Source organism: Vombatus ursinus, unplaced genomic scaffold, assembly GCF_900497805.2.
Source record: "Vombatus ursinus unplaced genomic scaffold, bare-nosed wombat genome assembly UNPS02011916.1, whole genome shotgun sequence".
Taxonomy (NCBI): Eukaryota; Metazoa; Chordata; class Mammalia; order Diprotodontia; family Vombatidae; genus Vombatus; species Vombatus ursinus.
In genome coordinates, this window is record NW_020951694.1 from 1,386,720 (window position 1) to 1,407,156 (window position 20,437).

General features: G+C 48.1%; 2 protein-coding genes across 2 annotated transcripts; both read left to right on the plus strand.

Moving 5' to 3' along the window:
* The first annotated feature begins 1,788 nt into the window (after window positions 1-1,788).
* Window positions 1,789-11,010, plus strand: WRAP53 (WD repeat containing antisense to TP53). Its single transcript, XM_027857065.1, has 12 exons — window positions 1,789-1,831; window positions 1,913-2,163; window positions 2,360-2,682; window positions 2,842-2,940; window positions 3,271-3,382; window positions 6,958-7,046; window positions 7,271-7,361; window positions 7,506-7,638; window positions 9,310-9,518; window positions 9,701-9,804; window positions 9,972-10,103; window positions 10,751-11,010. The coding sequence occupies exons 1-12, from the start codon at window positions 1,789-1,791 to the stop codon at window positions 10,992-10,994; spliced, it is 1,830 nt and encodes a 609-aa protein (XP_027712866.1). The 3' UTR covers window positions 10,995-11,010.
* A 2,650-nt stretch (window positions 11,011-13,660) lies between these two features.
* EFNB3 (ephrin B3) lies at window positions 13,661-19,689 on the plus strand. Its single transcript, XM_027857174.1, has 5 exons — window positions 13,661-13,779; window positions 16,059-16,351; window positions 16,602-16,694; window positions 16,840-16,944; window positions 17,373-19,689. The coding sequence occupies exons 1-5, from the start codon at window positions 13,661-13,663 to the stop codon at window positions 17,786-17,788; spliced, it is 1,026 nt and encodes a 341-aa protein (XP_027712975.1). The 3' UTR covers window positions 17,789-19,689.
* The last annotated feature ends 748 nt before the right edge of the window (window positions 19,690-20,437 follow it).

The window sequence follows — 20,437 nt, forward strand, 5'->3', positions numbered from 1 at the left end:
GATCATTTTACCACTAATAAAATTCCATGACCTTTTTTCAGTCCTCATTCTACTGACCCTTTCTATAGCGTCTGACATGTGTATCACCATACCCTCCTGGGTCTTATCATTTCTGTGACTCTTCTGGGGCTTCTTCTGTCCCATCCTTTGCTGGATCATCATCAGAAAAAAGGCCCTGGGAAGCTACTATGCTATCTTAGAATTTGCTGACAATAAATTGTATTTATCATTGATGGGAAGCACAATGGTTGGGGCTTGTGAGCTTTAATATGAGGAAGATTTTAAACTTTGGGTTTAGGAAAGGCATTTGAGCAGACCTTGAAAGAAGCTAAGGGAAGAGTGGGAGTGCAATTTCAGCCCTGAAATATTTACATGTTCTAGAAGGGGGTATAAACTCAGGTAATAAAGTTAGGTCAGAGCCAGATTGTGGAAGATTTTAAATTTGCATTCTGTACTAGAAACTATAGGCCAGGGGTAGGGAACCTGCAGCCTCCAGGCCACATGTGGCCTTCTAGGTCCAAGTTTTACAGAACACATCCTTTTATTAAGAGGATTTGTTCTGTGAAGTTTGGATTCAGTCAAAGGGCTGCACTTGAGGACCTAGAGGGCCACATGTGGCCTTGAGGCTGCAGGTTTCCCACCCCTGGCATAGGCAGTCAGGTAATGGGCACTCTAAATATGGGTACCCCTCAAATCTCCATCCTGGGCTCTCTTCTCTCTCCCTATACACTTGATGATTGAGTTAGTTGTTGAAGGTTCAATGATCATTTTTATACAGATGATTCCTAAGTCTATATGTGTGTATGTGTATGTATCCATACACACATATATGCATACATACATACATAATCCTCTAGCCTAAAAGTTTCTTTCAGGGGTACCACTATTATTACAATCACTCAGGTTCACAATCATCCTTGGCAATTCTTCATTCTCACTGCCCCAGTCTCCTATTCAATAAATTACTAAGTTTTGACATTTCTGTTTCTATGGCATTTCTCCCATCTGTTCTCCTTTCTCCACTCATCCTTAATCATCCTAGTTATAGCCTCCAATCACTTCTCACTTGGAGTATTGAAATAACTTACCAGTTGGTGCCCCCACATCCATTCCGTCCTCCACACAGCTGCCATAATGGTCTGCCTAAGGCAAAAGTCTGACCACATCACTCTCTTGACCACAAACCTTCCAGTGTCTCCTCAGTGTCTCTAGGGTAAAATGCAAGCGCCAGTGTTTAGCATTTGACATCCCCTATGATCTATCTGCTTCTTCCAGACTTATAGCTAATAATAATAACAGCTAGCATTTGTATGGTGCTTTAAGGTTTGCAATGTACTTTCCATTGGTTAACTCATTTGATCCTCACAACAACCTTGCAAAGTAGGTGCTGTTATTATCCCCATTTTACAGATGAGGAAACCGAGCCACAGAGCAATTAAGTGGCTTGCCCTGGGTCTGAGGTGCGATTCAAGGTCAAGTCTTGCTAAATATCAGCGCTATCAATTGTATTTATTCCTTTTCTGACTGTCTCTTCTTCCCATGCAACAACATTCCATCCCCCGCCCTCCTTCATTTGTACACACCGCATCTGTCAGGTCTGGAATTGACTGCCTCCTCAACTGTACTTGCAGAAACTGGCCATTTTCCTCCTCAGTTTCAGCCCTCCCAACCTACGTCCACGCAGGTGGTGTAAGTGTGTAGTCAGGGCGTCCTCTGGAGGTGAGAGGCGGGAAGAGGCCATTTGCGTACCGGGGAGAGGAGGCTGCGGAAGGGAGAGCGCCTTCCCTCATGCGGCTGGGAACTACCACTCCCAGCAGGCAGCAGGGTGACGGTGAAGGGGCGAATGCTGGAAGATTGATGGGGATTGTAGTCCAGACACGTCTCATTTCCGTCCCGTAGCCCCTCAACTGAGGACCAATCCGAAGGCGGGGGAAATCTCGCAAGAAAAAGACGGCGTGTCCTGCCCGAGCCCGCTGCTCCCGGGGACCTGGCTGGCGGCAGGCTGGCTCTACGTGCGCCGTGAGCCGCAGCCCATCTGCCTCGGTAGCCCTCGTGGGAGAGGAAGGCGCTCCGATCCCTGCGGTCCTCCGGGTGGCCTGCCGTAGTGCGCACCACGACGTGGGCTCAGAGAGCAGCGTGGTGCCGAGGAGGAGGACAGCTCCCGCCTGGCCGCCGCCGCTGCTTTTGAGACCTTAGGCAAGTCACTTCCCCTGGCCTCTGAGCTGCTGTGTGTGTGTGTCTGTCTGTGTCTGTGTCTGTGTGCCTGTGTGTGTAGCCCCTACCACCCTAATCCCCCGGGGACTCTTGAGGCCCCCCCCCCCCCCACCCCGCCGTCCACCTCACCCATGTCTTTGCCCAGGTTGCCCAGGGCCGAATAACCAGAACCACGGAGCCAGCACTCTCACCCTGCTGCAGCGATGAACCCCCCCAGGCTGCCGCCGAGCCAGCCGAGCCCCCGACCCCTTCTGTGGAGCTGGGAGAAGAGCAGGGCCCTGGGAGCCCAGCTCTTCCAGAACAGGACGGAGAAGCCCCAGTGGAGGAGGTGGTTCTTGGAGAAGAAGGGCAGGAACCCTCCCCAAGTGAAGCCTTCCCCGAGGTTGATGGGGCAGCTCCTGAACTTGCGCCTAGGGAACCCACGGAGGAAGTCTTGAAGGAGCCAGACCCGGAATGTGAGGGATACTAGTAAGTGCCTTGGAGGGGGAAGAGGAGGGCTGCTCCTTCTGGGGAAGGTCTTGGAGGGGTCTGTTTTCCCCTCCCATCCCCACTTAAGTACCTAAGTATCGGGACCTCAGTCCTGCCTCCCTCAGGGACCCGAGCATCTAGTCTTCATCTCCCCTCCAGTTCCTGGAGCTACAATTTCTCCCATCCTCCTCGCCTTCTCAATGGCTCCTGGTCAGAGTTCAGCTCACAACCTGAGAACTTCTTAAAAGGCTGTAAATGGTAAGGATAATTGGGGGTGGAGGGAAGAGAAGGGAGATTGTGGGTGAATTAGATGGAGATGGAGTAGAGGGAAGAGAAGGGACATTGTGGGTGAACTGGATGGGGAGGAGGGGTATTGGATGAGAAAGGACAAGATTATGTTAACAGGGAGGTGTTGGATCTGGGCTAAGAGGGTTAATTAATGTTCTTTGAGTTGAGTTGAACTGGGTCTTCATTGCTCAGTTCACTCCCAGGACCCAGTGCCTGCTATTTCCTTCAGGGACTCAGGAGTTCCTGTCTCCCCACCCAGTCAGCTACCAGGCATCCAGCCTAAATCTCCTCTGCCTCCAGGGCCCCAGATGGCTCCTGCCTCTTGACCAGCAGTGCCGACAACACCTTGCGGATTTATAATCTACCCCCAGAGCTGTATAATGAGGAAGAAGAGCTCAAGAATACAGAAATGGTGAGTGTAGGTACCTGCGCCTTTCCTTCAATCACCACTACAGAAGGTATTCCATTATGACTTTTTCTTCTGGTTGCAAATAGTAAGTTCTTTATACAAATTTGACCAACATTACATCCTTGCACAGAAACATTCATTGGACTCCCTGTTGCTTCTAGGATAAAATGCAAATTTAGAACTTTCCACTATCTGGCCATAATTTATCTTTACAGACTTAGTTCATATTATTCTTTTTCTCCAACCTGCACACATTCCAGCCAGACTCTGTAAATTTCTTCCAGGACTGAAAAGCACTTCCACATTTTTCCTTAGCTTTTCTCAAAGTCTGCTCAGATTCTCTAAGCCTTTCCTGATCCCACAGTTAAAATCTTCCTCATTTTTTTTTATTTTCCCTTTGTCCTGTATCCTTTCCTCTTGGTAGAGTATAAGCTTCTTGAGAGAAAGGGAGGATTTTTTTTGTTTGTTTTCATTTGGCTCATACAATGTGTCAGGCAGGGTCCCAGGTATTGATAATAGAACAAGAAGAATAAAACTGTCTCTATCCTTCTCAAGGACCTTTCTCTTCTCTTAGGGGAAGTAACACATATGTAGAAAATTTATATATACACACACATACATATATATGCACACATACACATATACACACATATGTACATACTTGTGTATGTGTATATAAACTAACTTCAGGCATTGGGGTTCAAGATAGGCTGCTTTTGAAAGAGGTGGCTTTTGAGCTGAGCTTTGAAAGAAGCCAGGGATTTATCTCCATTGATGTTTTCACTAATCTTTCTAGTCCCCAAGGATCGAAATCTCAGAATCATTAAGCTCCCTCTTAAGCACAGTGTCTCTTCTGGCTAGGATGCTGTATCTGGGTTCTTAGGGTCTGTCCCTCTCTGGAGCTGGAACTTGACTCTAGATTGCCAGGGCTAGCCCTCTCTCGAGTCCATAGTTGGTTTCTCTCTTTTGCTTCGAGACCTGGGTCAGTCATAGTTTATTCTTAAAGCTTTATTCATAAAGTTAGTTCTGGATATTGAATGACCACTTTTCTGAATCAGTGTCTATAGTGTGTCTCTTGTCACTTCAATTCTGCCTCACACTCTATTGAACCGATTTTACATCTGTTGGATGTCTTTCTGGACGAATAGTTCTATTGCTATGGCCTGTTGGGGTGGAGGAGAGAGAAAGTCCCTTCTTCTCCTAAAAGGTGAATATTTAGGTTCTTCCTTGAGCGCTGAACTCTTAATGCTACTGGTTGTCTCCAGGGCTTAGCTATTTAGAGACCCTTAGGGTATGGCCAATTTTCAGCTCAGTGGAGTTACATCTTCTAATTTAGAGAGGTGTTCATACTTCACAGAGGAATTGAGTGTTAACACCTTATTCCCACTTCAGTGTGTTGTACATGTGTGAACTTTTATCAATTGAACTAGGGGTGAGGGGAGCAAATCCCCAATTCCTGTCCACTTACATTTAATTAATTACCAAGCATTATTGATTTTATTTTCCTAATACTCTTTATTTCTTCCTTTCCACTTTCATTCTGGTTCAGGCCTTGATCAGCTCTAGTTTGGACTATTGTAATAGCCCTCTTACTGGTCTCCTTGTTTCCACTCTTTCTCAAAGTCAATCCTTCACCCAGTTGCTGACAATCTTGTGGGGTGTGGGGTTGTGATTGTAATGCTTTTCAGGTGCACGTGAGGACAGCTACACTAACTAATCCCCGGTCCTCTCTGATGCTGACTCCTCATCTTCAGAGGCAGTCTAGTTAGTGGGTGTGCTCTGGTATATTTTTGTTAAATAACCAAAATTACAGAAACTTTCTTCATTTGGCTTATCCTCTACCCTGGAGTAAAACCAGAGAAATTTCTTCTCCCATGGGATATCTCTCTGTCTTGAACTGTGAACTTAGAAGCTTAGACAAAAATCACTATTAATTTCTCTGTAATTTTTAGCTATATCAAGTAACTTAAAAATGCAGGTAAACATTCAAACAAGTCTCTCCTTTCTCCCTTCCTATAGCCTCCTCTTAGATGATTTTTTTTTTTTTTTTTTTTGCTATTGGGGTTAAGTGACTTGTCCAAGGTCACACAGCTAGTAAGTGTTAAGTGTCTGAGGCTGGATTTGAACTCAGGTCCTTCTGACTCCAAGGCCAGAGCTCCATTCACTGTACCACCTAGCTGCCCTCTCTTAGATGATCTTATGGAAGGTTTTTGAAAAAAAGGGATTGAGATTTAAACTCTGAGAAGAAATTTCCTAAGCACTGTGCTCTGGAAAAACAGGAAAAAAAGAGCCTATCGTCCTAACGTCTGGTTTGGTCTGGTCTCATCTCAAGTCCGCTCTTGCCATGTGACTAGCTTTTTTCTTCTTGTTCTCTAGTCTACATGCTCGTTCACTTGTGCCTCACTCTTGCCTTTCTGCTTCCCATTTGGAGCCCTAAAACTTGGGCAGAAATTCTTTCCTTAAGGCCACTAGACCCACCCTCTCCCCCCAGACAAATAGAACCCTATGGAATGATTGCAAACAGTCTAGCCCATGGATTCTCAGTCATCTTGGTTACATCCTCCAAAATTTCTGTTTCTGGATAGGTCCTCCAAATTCTCTATGATCCTGTATCTTGGCCACATAGGGCAACCCTAACGCACATGTCTTATGGTAATCCTTGGTTCCTCCCCATTGTCTATAAGTTAAATACTGGTCTCCTGCAATCTAGTTGCTACCTACATTTCCCCTCTTATTTCATACTCTTCTGCTTAAGAAATGTTTTGGTTGAACTATTGGCAATTTTCTTGTTTTCATCCTGTCTTTCTCTCACACTCATGAGTTCATACATACCATCCCTCATGCCTAGACCCAACCCTTCACATCTCCAACAAAAGAGAGAAGATGGGAAGGGGCCAGTTTAGGTGTCAATTTCTTTACTTTCTCTTCCTTAATCCATCAATTAAAAGTGATTTCCCTTCTCACATTTCTTACAACTCTTTGTCTTGCTCTCTTCTTTGCCTTTACCATAGTCTACCCTCCATCATATTTAAGGAATTCCTTTTCTATTAGGAGAAAATAAGCTCCTAAGGGATAAGAATTATATTGTTTTTCATCTTGGTGCCCTTGTAGCATAGTGCTTTGCATGTAGTAGGTGCTTAAAGGTTATGAAAGGAGTTTGGGGAAGATTACCCTAATGGATTATGTGGAAGGGAAGTTATTTAAGAGACTAACCTAGTAAAATTGAGGAGTGAGGTTTTTGGGGCCTGATTGGAGTGGTAGCTGTGGGAGTAGGAAGGATTGGTTATGAACCAAAAATAGAATCAAAGATGATGATGATATGGTTTTCAAAGCAGGCTTGACTGGGAAAAACAGATTTTTTTTTCATTCTCCCCCTGCTCCCAACTTTACTGGATTAATACATATAATTTCTTCCTTCCCCTCATACCCAGGAAGAAATGTTTCTTCCTCCCTGGTTGTTCCATGACTCTTTCACCCATCTTGGCTCAAGGGAATGATCTGGTGTCCCATAGAGAAATTCTACAAGATGGAGGGGTCCAGTCCTCAAGACTCAGGTGTTCCCATTCTCTCTTGCCCAGGTCCCAGTTCTGCGAATGGTGGAAGGTGACACTATCTATGATTACTGTTGGTATCCTCTGATGAACTCAGGCCAACCAGACACGTGCTTGTAAGTCTTGACATTTGATCATCTTTAATCTGGTGGGGACAGACTCAGTGTTTCTTGATATTTCAAGAGAATATCTTGGGGGAGTCAGGGGAAGGTGGTGTCAGGGAAGCCATTAAGAAGAGGAAGGTCCTGTCCGTCTTTCACAGGGGAGCTGAGAGGTCTAGTTTGTTTCCTCTGTGTACTGTCTTTATAAATTTTCCTCAGTATCACTGTTTTCCTAACAGTGTGGCCAGTAGCAGCCGTGAGAACCCTATCCACATTTGGGATGCCTTCACCGGGCAGCTTCGGGCCTCCTTTCGGGCCTACAACCACCTGGTATGAACACCTTTTCTTTCCCAGAGACCCATCCTGGGACCTGTCCAGGCCCTAAGCTACCAGCTCTATCCCTGCCCTTGGAAATCTGGATGTCTGGCATTTCACTTTCCAGTGCCCATCTTCTTTCTCCCTTTTCCATTTCAGGATGAATTGACTGCTGCCCATTCTCTCTGCTTCTCTCCGGATGGCTTGAAGCTCTTCTGTGGCTTCAACAGAACCGTACGGATCTTCTCCACATCCCGACCTGGGAGACAATTTGAAACAAGACCCACATTTGGTGAGGATCAAGACAGCTTAACTGTCATTTCTCAACAATGTCCCCAAGTCCCCCACCCAAAGAGGATTTTAATGGGGTTTTCTCAGGACGATTCCTCCCAAAGCTCAAGTTCCTTTTCCCATGGGCACTCTTAGCTTTGTGTCCTGAGTAGGGAAGGCCACAGGTTGAAAGGAAGGATGGAACTGAGGATTATGCACCCAGGTCCTGCAACAGGGTGGTAGGAGGAACTGGGAAAAGCAGAGTGGACAGACTTGTATTGACTGGCCACTATAAACTTGTTATCTCTTCTCAGCTGGGTTCTTACAAGACAGTCATTCAAATCCTCCTTAATTGATACTCTTTCCCCTCACTAGAGGGTATCACTAGGTACCATCACTAATGAGTATCATATATTTCTCCTCCCCTTCTTAGCTAAACTTCTTTAAAAAAAGATATCTGTACTTGGTGGCACTGTTTCTCTTCTAAACCAGGGGTGGAAACCTGTGACCTTCTAGGTCCTTGGGTGTGTCTTTTGGCTGAGTCCAAGTATTACAGAACAAATCCTTTTATTAAGGGGATTTATTCTGTGAAGTTTGGATTCAGTCAAAGGGCCAACATTGAGGACCTAGAGGGCCACATGTGGGCTGGAGGCCCCACCCCCATTCTAAACCTTGAGCAGCCTGGCTTCTGGTCTCATTGCTCATTGCGTTAGGCAGCAGTGGATACAGTGCTGGGCCTGGAACCAGGAACACCTGTATTTGAATCCTTCCCCAGACACTGAACTAGCTGTGTGACCCTGAGCAGGTCACTTAACCTCAGCCTGAGTTTCCTCATCTACAAAATGAGAATAATAGCACCTACCTCATAGAGCTGTAGTATGAGACTGGAGAACACAAGGTGCTTTGCAAATCTTAAATGTTACATAAACCCTGATTATCATCCTTGATTGAGAGTGCTGTCTCCAAAGTTACCGGTAGCCTTTTCATTGCCAACTCTCATGGCCTTTTTTCAGCCCTTTAGGTTCAAATGTAAACTCCTCTGTGTGACATTTAAAGCCCTTCACAACCCGGCCCCTTTCCAGTCATGTCCCATACTGTTTCTCTGCATTTGCTTTGTGGTGTAGCCAGATTGGCCTAGGTGCCGTTCCTCACCCATGATGCTCGTCTCCCATCTTTTTGCCTTTAAAGGTACTGGTTGTCCTCCATGCCTGGAATGCTTTTCTCCCTTCTGCTTTCTGGAGTCCCTGGCTTCCTTCAAGACCCAGCACTAGTCCCACCTTCTGCAGGAAGCTGTCCTCCCTCTCCCCTCCAGCTGCTAGTGCCTTTCCCTCTAAGGCTGCCCTTATAGCCTACTTTTTATGTATCTTATATATACACCTATATAATATACATGTATATCTATGTACACACATAGACGCATACACACACCTTGGATCTCTTGTTAAGAGTACAAGTACCTTGAGGGCAGGGACTTTCACTTTTTAATTTGTATCCCCAGTGCCTAATTAGCGTAATGGTTGGAACATAGTTGGTGCTTAATAATTACAGTGATTGATAGATACTTGGGTTCCCTGAAGAGGAACTGGGGGTGGGGAGAAGCCCAGTTCTTGAGTGACCTTGGAAGGGAGAGGATTTTGAGGGGTGGCCGTGCCTTTGTCTTCATCTTACCCTCCTTCACTCTTTCCCACACTAGCCAAAAAGCAGGGCCAGAGTGGGATTATTTCATGCATCGCATTCAGCCCAACCCAGCCTCTCTATGCCTGTGGCTCCTATGGCTGCTCCCTTGGTCTGTATTCCCAGGATGATGGCTCTGCTCTTGCTCTGTTTGCGGGGCATCATGGAGGCATCACCCACCTTTGCTTCCATCCTGATGGCAACCGTCTCTTCTCAGGGGCCCGAAAGGTGGGAGTTTGATGCGTGGGGATAGGGTGGGTGGGCAGTTGCACAGCCTTGAGTCAGGTATCGTTTTACTGGGAGGAAAAGTGATATTCATTGCGAAGGGATTGATGGGGCTGGAGACCTGGGCTGTGAGGGGAGTAGGTTTGGAGGTTTGAATTCACTGAATGGCTTAGCTTCCCCCTCAGGATGCCGAACTCCTGTGTTGGGATCTCCGGCAGCCAGGCCATTTACTTTTGTCCTTGAACCGAGAAGTCTCTACTAATCAGCGGATCTACTTTGACCTGGACCCGTGAGTAGCCATAGTCCTCTTCTTTTCCAAGCAACTGAAGAGCCCCTTTCCCCATCCCCCGAGGGAAATCAGTATGGATCCCCTTGGGTGGGTGGCACCTGGGAGGAACCCAACCAGCTGGGTAATAGGACTTGTGAAGTCTGATGCGATTCTACCCTTTTTTACAGGACAGGACAGTTCCTAGCAAGCGGCAGCACTGATGGAGTTGTGTCAGTGTGGGACACCAGTAGGTCCGGGGAAAACCAGCGGGAGCCACTGATGAGTTTTCTACCTCAGAATGACTGCACCAATGGCATTAGGTAGGAGGCATGGATGTCTTGGCGAGTTGGGAGGCAGTCAGTTTAGCCCCTACTGCATGTGAGGCACTGTACAAGAGTGCTCTCAAGGAGCTTAGTCTGAGGGGAGCTGGAACATGAAAACAGTTATGTACAAACAAATTACATGCAGGATAGATTGGAAATAATCAAGAAAAGACACTCGCATTAAGTGGGATTAAGAGACATTACTGGAAGGTGGGTTTTTAGCTGGGACTCAAAGCCAGGAGGCAGAGTTGAGGAGAAAGATCATTCCCAGGCATTAGAGACAGCCCGTGAAAATGCCCAGTCAGGAGATAGACTGTAGCAAGGAGGCCAGTGTCAAGTGAATTGCAGAGTATGCATTGGGGGAGTGAGGTGTAAAAAGACTGGAAAGGTAGGAGGGAGCCAGGAGCCTCTGGCTTTGAATGATCCTAAAGGTGATAGGCAATGGGAAGGGGCAATATGTTTATATCGGTTACTTATGTGCTTTAGGACTGGATGGAAATTAGGAAGGGAGGAAGGTTTGGGGGAAAAGATGAGCTGGAGGTACATACTATGGGAAAGAAGCAGCTAGAGTGGTACTGGAAGAATGCCAGGCTGGGTCTCTAACATCCCTTTCTCTCCTCCCTCTTTCCCTCCTTCCCTAACAGTCTACACCCAAGCATGCCTCTGCTGGCCACATCCTCTGGCCAGCGTGTTTTCCCTGAGCCTACAAACAGTGAGGATGAAGAGGGGCAGGCCATCGGGGTTCCCCTGCTCTCGCTGAGCCATGCCCATCCCGACTTTCGCCTCCAGCTGTGGTGGTGTGGGGGTGCCGCAGATTTAGAAACCCCTGACTGCAAAGAAATGGGGAAGGAAGATGGTCCTGGGGAGGGAGAATGTGGGGTTGTATAAAAGGTTTTTTGAGATAGTGGACTGAGTACTGTGTTCTTTTTGGGAGGAGGTGCCTAGTTTTCCTCCTGAGTCTAGTGTGATCTGTCACTTTGTGCCTGGATGTGGGAGGGATGAGGGATGGGAGCCAATCCACAGCAGAGCTCAGTGTGAGGTCACTGTTAAGTGTGGGTGGGGTTTCCAGTCATTGTTCCCATAGTTGCCAGGCAACCTGGTAAACTGAAGGGGGTGTGTCTTCAGATTTTGCTCCCTAGCATTGTGTGTGAGATGTGGAGCTCTGCTATGTAGCCCCACAGGGGTCTGTTCGAATGTGACTGAATTGATGTGGCAGGTCTCTGTGATTGTCTTAATGTGGGGGGAGGGAGTCCTGTGTGTGTTTTGGGGTGTGAGATTATTGATGAGACAAACATCAGCTCATCTACACTGAAGACCATTAATCATTCTTTCAAGCACTAAGTTGGGCTTCACTCCCAGCCTTTATTGGGGTGGTGGGAGGGAGAACAAGTTGTTTCTCCTCCCCCCTTTTGGGGTCCTTATCTACCAGAGCCTGACAGCTAAGAAAAGAGAGGGTGTGGAAAAGTAAAGGTGATAGACAAATAATGGAAGTAGGATTAATATTCACACAATCTACAGGCTTGTACAAAGTGCCTAATTCATTAATCCAGTAATTGGGTTCTAACTCCTTGTTTTCCAGTCCAAACAGTAAGTCCTGGGATTCACATTCTTCCACACAGAAGGAGGAGAATTGGAGAGGTTTCCATCTACTTCTCTATGCTGGAGTCTTCTCCTCTACCCCTCCAACTTGTTTCCCTTCTCCATAAACTCCTAAATTGAGGACTCAAGCGTTTCAGACCCTATGCTATATTCATTGCATATGGAGAGGGGCAGAGAAGGCATATTTCTTTCCCAGTAGGATTTCCTAGTCTAATGGGAGATATTTACCTAAACTTGAGAGAAAGGCAAGGGAGAACTGTATCCATTCGGGCTAAAATGGGGGCAGGGGGAGGACCCCTGGCCTGGCTGCCCCCCACCTTCCTCTTGGATCTGTTTATCTTCTGAACTCATTTCCAGCCTACTTTCAGGTTTCACTTTAGCTGGCTGGGCTCTTGAAATCATTTGGGTCCCCTCGCTCCTCTCTCCCTCCCCAATAAGTACAAAGCCCTTATATGTACAAAGCTGTTAGAGGAAATGTCTTGGGCTTCCTCTGTTTTTATACATATAAAGGAAAGTTTTTCCCTCCATCTTCCCTCCTCAGCTGTCTCAGTCTTTACCCTCCAACTGCACGGAAAATGATAACTAAAACTTCTATTGTGATTTTATGAATGTCATTTGCTCCTTAACTCTGGGAGGTGGGTAGGGCTAATATAATCCTATTTTACAGATGAGGGAAAGAAACTCAAGTCAAATCACTTGACTAAGACCCCATAGCTGGGAAATGACTGTTGTAAAGGCTGCTGCACCCAGCAGAGTGAAGTGTTCTACAGTAGGATTAGAATCCAGATCTTGTGGTCCACCCCTCATTTTCCCCCACTACAGTGGGTTTTCCTCCTTTGGAAGCCTCTGAACTGGAAGGCAGTGAACTGCCATAGTTTTCTGTATCCCGAATTAATTTCCTTTTGCCACTTTCTCTGCCTTTACATTTCTCTCCCCCGCTGGGGAAAGGTTCTTTCTGGGTTTCAGATTCTCTCTCTTCTCCCACATTTCACTCACTAGATGATAAAAACAAAAACAAGAAACTGGACTGACTACACACTAACGAAGCTGCTGTGATTGTTGGGTTTGGGGGAAGTGGGGAGGATGCTGCAATAGTGAAGGAGGCTTAGTTCTCGAGGGTAGGGAGGGCTGGGCTCTAGCTAACAGCCAGGTTCTTTTAAAAGCAGCAGGAGGGAGCTGTAAGGTCCAGGTGACTGAGGGTGAGAGGAGACAACCAGAGACAGAGAGAAGGAAAAAGAAAGTCGACTTAGAGAAACAAAGAGAGAGCAAGAAAGAGTTGGGCGGGGTTGAAGCCAGCACTGGTGGGAGGTGTGGGTGTTGTGGTGGGGAGTGGGGTGTGGGATCCTGCCTCCTCTAACTCCAGATCCAGTTTTTCCCTTCATCCCTCCCTCTCTCCGCCTCTCCTTTAACTCCCCCCTCCTGAGCTCTGGACTCTAGTCTCCTCCCCTAGCCTGCTGCCCTCAGTCCCCAGCTAGGCTAGGGCTCCAGCTCCATTCCCAGCTTTGGCTCTCCCTCCCTCTGGCACCCCAATGCCTTCCCTGCCTGGCCCCCCACTCCCTCAGCCTCCCCCAGCCCCTCACTAGGCCCCCTCAAAAATCACGGGGTGCTGAAGTGTGGGCAGGGGTGTGTGTATGTCTATGTGTGTATATGTGTGTGTTTGTCTATGTGTGTGTGCATGTGTGTGTAGAATCTGCAGGCAGATTGGCGGGGGGGCTCCCTGAAATCTTGTGGGGTTGAGCATTGTAAGGAAGAGGGTTGGAGAAGAGTAGGGTAGGCAAGTCAGGGGGAAATTGGAGGTGGGGCAAGCCATCAAAGGGAAACCGGGAAGCTCGGGAAGTATAGGTCAGAGACTAGAAGGAGGGGGGTTGTGAGACCCCTGTGGGGTGACCCAGGCTGTGTGTTGCTTTGGGGGAAGTTGGTGCCTCCAACCCCCCCAGGCCTTGGCAGGGGGGGTAATGGGGGCCCTCCATCCTGGGCTGGGGGGCGTGAGAGTCGGGGGGCTGCTGCTGGGCCTCTTGGGGCTGGTGTCGGGGCTTAGCCTGGAACCTGTCTACTGGAACTCGGCGAATAAGAGGTGAGCTGGGTGGGGGGGAACTTGGGGGTCTAGGTAGCCACTGCCACCACCCGCACAGCAGAGTAGTCATTGAGAAGATTATGGACTTTGGGAGAGCTGGACATCTGGGTGAAGAGATCTTGGGCTAGACAGAAGACAGAGTTCTATGGTCCCCAATGCAATTAGAAAGATGCAATTTGAAAGCTGAGAAACCAGATGTCTGAGCCCCACACAGATGTAGGTGTAGGTGATCCGAGATCTGAGGTGCAGGTAGGGGAGAGGAGTAGGATGCCCAAAGTTTAGAAGACCCCATAGAGAAGAGGGATATAAAGTTCAGGGGGGAGGGGTAGGAACAAGTTGGAATGTCTGGATTTGTGACTGACTTGTTTGAGAGGGCTAGGGTGGGCTAAAGAGCATCTGGTCCATTCATTTGTTAGATATAATCGGAGTAATATTTGGAGCCTCAGAATCTTAGGCAGGGTGCTTTCCCTCTGTAGGCAGCATGGTTGGATTAAATGTAGAGTGTAGAAGGATCTCAGTCTAGTGGGTCAACTTCCATCAGTTATCCTATATTACCTTTTTCCATGTGGCTCTGTCCTCTATCCCTGGCCTCCCTGCCTTATGGATCTCTTCATGATGGCAAGCCTTACCCCACCCCAAGGTCTTCCTCCCACCCTCTTTGGGTAGACTTAGTTGTCCTCTTGGATCATTATTAGCTCTGGGACATCCTACTGCCTCTCCTTGTTTTACCAAGACAAGGGTCTAAGGGTCAGAGGGGACCTCAAGCAAAACAGGACAGACAGGTTATTCATCCTTTTGCCTCAGTTCAGGACTACCCCTCCCCTAGCCAAGAATTGTTTAGAGAACCACCTCTTTCCCCAGCTGCCAAGTCAGAGCCTTCTTCGCTGAACTGCTTCCCTATGGGCTTATTACAGTACCCCATCCTCGTTAGACTCCTTTGGGTATAATTTCAGTGCTTGCCTGCTCAGCTCTATTCCATCCATCACTGGAGGAGCTAAATAAGGAGGGGGTCCTTCTCAACAGGGAGATAGGAACTCCTCCAGCTCCACTCCTGTTCCTCCTTTCAGTGTATGGAAGAGAGTGAGCAACACAGTTAACTTCATGGACTATGCAAGTAGTTATCTTCTGTTTCTGACCTACACTCCAGCTATAGCGTATGGCAGGAAGTGCGTAGATCCAACTTGTAGGGCTTGCAGACAAGGAGAGTAAGAGAGTTCTGTGGGTCTCCTTCCTTGGGATTTGCTACACATGTGAACTCCTAGGTTGGAGAGGGAGTTGGCCAGTCAAGAGGAGGCAGAGTAAGACATAGAATCTCCATGACCCTGGAAGGATCAGTATTTAATATCCTGTCACTGTCATTGATGCAGAGAGAATATGGATAGGAATAGATGGTTTAGTTTGTGATGGGAGTAGGGACTGGAGGATCATATGCCTGGGTACATGAGGGCAGGATTGAAGTGAGTCATGAATCTCATTCTAGGGCCAGTATTATTAGGCTGCTAAAGCTTTAGAGTTATTTTTCTCAAGGAAATTAAAGTCTGGGATGAGAGGGGACAGAAGCTAGGGAATGAACTTAGGCATTCAAATCCCCAGCTCTGGTTTTCATTAGGGGCCCAGGTCTCTAGCCCCAAAATGGTCCCATCTTCAGTGCTTTATTTCCTCTGATCACATTGCCATGGCAACCACTATGATATCACTGGGCTGGCATTGATAGGAAGAAAACCCCCCCCTTCCATCGCCATCTCTCTTTCTCTGTGCCCTGATGCTGCTGGAGTTACCTTGAGAATGAGTGAGGTCACCTTGGAAGGCAATGATGTCACTGTGATTGCCTTATGGCATTAGGGGTTGGGGTGGATGCTGTGACCTCACGCTTGGTTGCCATGGACTACAATGATTAAGTCACCAGTGAGGGGTGGGCCCCATGACTCTAGAGAGGCCAGCTCCTTGGCAACTGGCATCCTGTTACCATGACAACAGGCCAGGTGATGGAGCTTGGATGGCAGAGTGTGTATAGTTTGGTGGGGGGAGAGTATTGAGTAAAATACATCTGGACATATTGAGGAGTAATGAGTCTAAGTGTCTGTTCCATTCCTCTTTCCCCAGCTTTCTTTTTTTTAGTCCCTTCTCCCTTTAGGGACCAATATATTAAATCTATTAGTATATAATTTTTGGCTTAGCAGTCAGGAAGCAGGAACTGACACCTGGGGAGTCTAGATGGCTGGATTCTTGGGGGAGCTATCTGAGGAGTCAGCCCTTGGACCCTCTTTTTTTCTGTTCAGGTTCCAGGCAGAGGGTGGCTATGTGCTCTACCCCCAGATTGGGGACCGACTGGACCTGCTATGCCCTCGGGCCCGGCCCCCTGGCCCACACTCTTCCCCAGACTATGAGTTCTACAAGTTGTACCTAGTTGGAGGAGCCCAGGGTCGGCGCTGTGAGGCACCCCCATCCCCCAACTTGCTCTTGACCTGTGACCGGCCTGATGTTGATCTTCGATTCACCATCAAGTTCCAGGAGTACAGCCCCAACCTATGGGGACATGAATTCCGTTCACACCATGACTACTACATCATTGGTACTGGGGCTGGGGAAATGCTAAGGAGCTAACTGGAGGAAGAGGGAAGAGTGGGCAAGGGAGAGTTATAGGAGGGGAATGGGTTGGAAGGGCATGTGTTTGGATGCAGATAGGTCCTGAGAAAGGATATAAATTTATCTTTATTTACTGCCTGCTGCCAAATGGAAGAGGTTAAGATGGGAGAGGTTTGATTGACTGATTCAAGATCCAGGCTCTTGGGTAACAACTTTTCACTTGTTTTCTCTTATAGCCACATCAGATGGAACCCGAGAGGGCCTGGAGAGTCTGCAGGGTGGGGTCTGCCTGACCAGGGGGATGAGGGTCCTTCTCCGTGTAGGACAAAGTGAGTAGAGGCTGGCTGGGGTGAGCTGGGGAAGTAAGGAAGATGCTAAGACATTTGGAGTTCCAAGAGGATCAGCAAGCCAGCAGAGGGTTGCTAAGTGGAATAGGGTTGGGGTGCTCTGACTCCTCTTTGGCTTCCTCTCCAGGTCCACGGGGAGGGACAGCTCCTCGAAAACCTGTCTCTCAAATGCCAATAGAGAAGGACCGAGGCGCTGCACACCGCCTGGATTCCAGCAAAGAGAATATGTCAGGTATGACTCCAGATGTCCAGTCACCTACTTTTTCTCCCTGAAAGTTTACACTATTCTTACTCTCCCTTTCCCTCTCTCTGTCAAGATAGAGAAAACAGTTAAAGGAGGGGAGGGGAGGGACTGAAGATAGGAGGGGGAAAGGAAGCTAAATGAGGAAGAGGCTTAATTAGACCTAATTAGCCAAGTCATGGCTTTAATTAGCACTGTCAGACAAGGGAGGAGGGCCTGTGGCAAAGAGCGAGGGGTTGGACACCTGGGTTCTGAGTGGAAGCAAAGGGGGAGGGAAGCATAAGATTGAAAAATTAAGATGCCTTGGTCCCAGAGGGGATTGAAGAGTGACAGGGAAGTCTCTTTTGGAAATCCCTGTGCTTGTGTGGCCACGTATCTTAGTTCCTTCTTCAGCACTCCCTATTCTTCTTTTCTCTCAGGTGAACCCTCCAGCAATGCAACTTCCCGGGGTACAGAGGGCCCTCTTCCTCCCCCTAGCATACCAGCAGTGGCTGGGGCAGCTGGGGGACTGGCCCTGCTTCTCCTGGGTGTGGCAGGGGCAGGGGGTGCCATGTGTTGGCGAAGACGACGGGCCAAGCCTTCAGAGAGCCGACATCCTGGGCCAGGCTCTCTGGGGAGGGGAGGATCTGTGGGACTTGGGGGTGGGGGAGCAGGAGGAGTAGGTCACCGAGATGCCGAACCTGGGGAGTTAGGGATCCCTCTAAGGGGTAGTGGGGCTACAGATCCCCCCTTCTGTCCTCACTATGAGAAGGTGAGTGGTGACTATGGACACCCTGTGTACATCGTGCAAGATGGACCGCCTCAGAGCCCTCCAAACATCTACTACAAGGTGTGACGCTCTCCACACTACTTACAAAACCTGGGTTTCCCAGAGACATCCTAGGGATGCCCTGCAGTCTCAATCATGATTTGAGGGAATTCCTTCTTCTCCAGTACTTTCTCTTTGAACCCTGATCTGCTGCCCCTTCTTTCTTCTGTCTCCCTAAGTTTCCAGGACCCCTTAAAAGACCCTCCCATTAAATTTCTGCTTCTGTCCGCCCCCCCCCCCCCCCCCCCTTAAACCATTGCCTACCCTCCAGTTTCTGGTCCTGCGTTCTACCTGGCTACAGTGGAGATCCAGGTAGAGACAGTATCCTTCTCTGCCTTGGTATCATTACTGTTGGTGCTTGCCTCTCCCTTTTGGTGGGGGCAGAATCTCAAGTCTCTGGCATTGGATGTCTGTCTCCTCTGTGTTGCATAGTTAATTTTCCTGTTATCCTCTCTCTTCCTCTTTGTATCTCTTTGTGCCTGTCTTTACTGTCCCTCTTTTCTATCACTTTCTGTCTCACATATCCCATTCTTTCTGTCCTTTCAACTTCTCATTCTCTTCTCCCATCTCCTGGGGATGGGGCAAGGTCTTTGGTTGTGTTCCTCCTCCATCCTTTAACCTCTTAGTCTGAGAGCTTCCCTACAGCTCTCCAAAGATTTGGGGCCTTAAGGAGAAGGACCCAGTCTCCAGTCCAGCTTAGGGGTGGATAGCAGATTCTCCCTCCTTCCCCAATGCCCACTCCCTCAAATCCTCTATTCCCTTCAGCCATTTAGGACAACTGGGCAAAATGGTGACTGCTTTTGGAGGAAGTGACCCATTTTGCCTAAGAAGTGGCCAGGGCTGGGTGGGAAATGACTGTTGCCAGAGCGAGAAAAAGAATTGTCCTGGAAAGGAAGCAACAAAGCCTGGCACTACATTGAATGGGCCTCTGCTGGAACAGGCAAGAAAGGGACCTGCCTTGATGGGCATTGACAAGGCCTGAACAGAAATGTTCCCTGAATTGGCAGGAAGCAATGCACTCGAAATAGGAAGTGCCTTCAACCAGGATGAGAAGGGACACTTCCAATATGGGAAGTGTGGCTGGAATTGGAAGTGACACTAGCTGGGTGGGTGGGAGGTGGACAGTGTTTCCTCTTCGGAGGGAGGTGGGATAAAGCCTCCTGATTCAGGAGGAAACTGGAGTTGACTAATAGGAGAAGGGGGTGGGGGAGGCAGGTGGGGACGTGGACTGGGAAAGGGATCTTAGTGATGGTTGGCACTGAGGGTGATGTTAGTACCACCATCCCAGAATCTCCTTCACCTGAACTTCCTCCACCTACTTTGTTCGTGGCAACTAAAATGATGCCTGTCTACTGCTACCACAGACGAGTTTCAGCTTGTTCTCATTCCTCCTTCAAATTACCAACCAACAGGACTGCCCTCCCCTGCCCCATGCCAACATGGCTGCTTTGGCTCATGGTACCCTCCATTTTGCTACCCAGTCCCTCCCCAACCAACACAGTTTCTTCCTTAGCAACAGAAATGGTGGCCGCCCAACTGGTTCAGCCCACAGCAGCCCTTAGCAACTGCAGATGCTGTCATAGTTACCAGCCTAGGCCTCATCCTGTTCTCCAGTACAACTATCTCAATTGGGTGCTGCCTCAGTTTCTTCTCAGCTCACTCCCAGGATGGACCTTGGCTAACAAGATGCCGACTCTTGATAATAATGAGGACTCCCCTAGTCACCAGCCAAGATGGCTGCCCTGGCCATTGGACACCAAGTCACCTCTCTGGTTCTGCAGCTCCCAGTTCCTTCCTGGTTTTTTTTTTTTTTTTAGTCCCTTCCCCAGGGAACAGGAAGTTGACATTGCCATGGAGGAGGCAGCAGGGTATGGCTGTCACCTCAATAGTTTTACTGTAAAAGGGAAATTTGAACAACAAAAGTAAAAAAAAAAGAATAAAAAAATACAAAAGCAGAAGAGAAGGCTGGAGGATGAATGGAATGGGGCTGATAGAGGAGGAGTTGGTGGTCAGAGTGGCTTCTAAACTTGGTCTGGGGGAAATGAAAAAGGGAGAAGGGTTTCAAAAAAGGGAATTGTGGTGTGCCTGAGGAGCATGACAATGTTGCGTTAGAATATGATATAAAAGTAGAAACTGCTTTTCTCCATCTAAAGGTGGAGAAAAGGTCTGAGGTTGCTATGGGAGCCACTATTTGAAACATCTTAAAATGGCTTAGAGGACTTACACGTTGCCACGTGTGTGAAAGATTTTAGAGTCATACTGGAAAATGTAGAGTGAAAGGTACACTCCAGAAAAGGGATATAGAGTTGAGAAATAGACAAAGATCAAAATGTGGTGTGTTTATTCAAGTGTGTTCCTCTTAAATGACCTCCAGGACCCATCTAGGTGTCTCAGATTTTGGAGAGGTTCAGCCCTGCCGGTTCTGTTATTAATAAGTGGGGTGTGTGTGTGTGTGTATGTGTGTGTGTGTGTGTGTGTGTGTGTGAGAGAGAGAGAGAGAGAGAGAGAGAGAGAGAGAGAGTGCTTACCCTGGAAGATGAAGGGCTTTCTAAAGGCATGGGATGGGACTGGATGACCTCTGGGGAGCTAGCCAATTGTGTACCACGATCAAGAGCTCAGGGGTCTGGCCCTTCAGCTTCTGGCTTTTCTACTTCCCTCCTCCCAGCTTCCATTCCT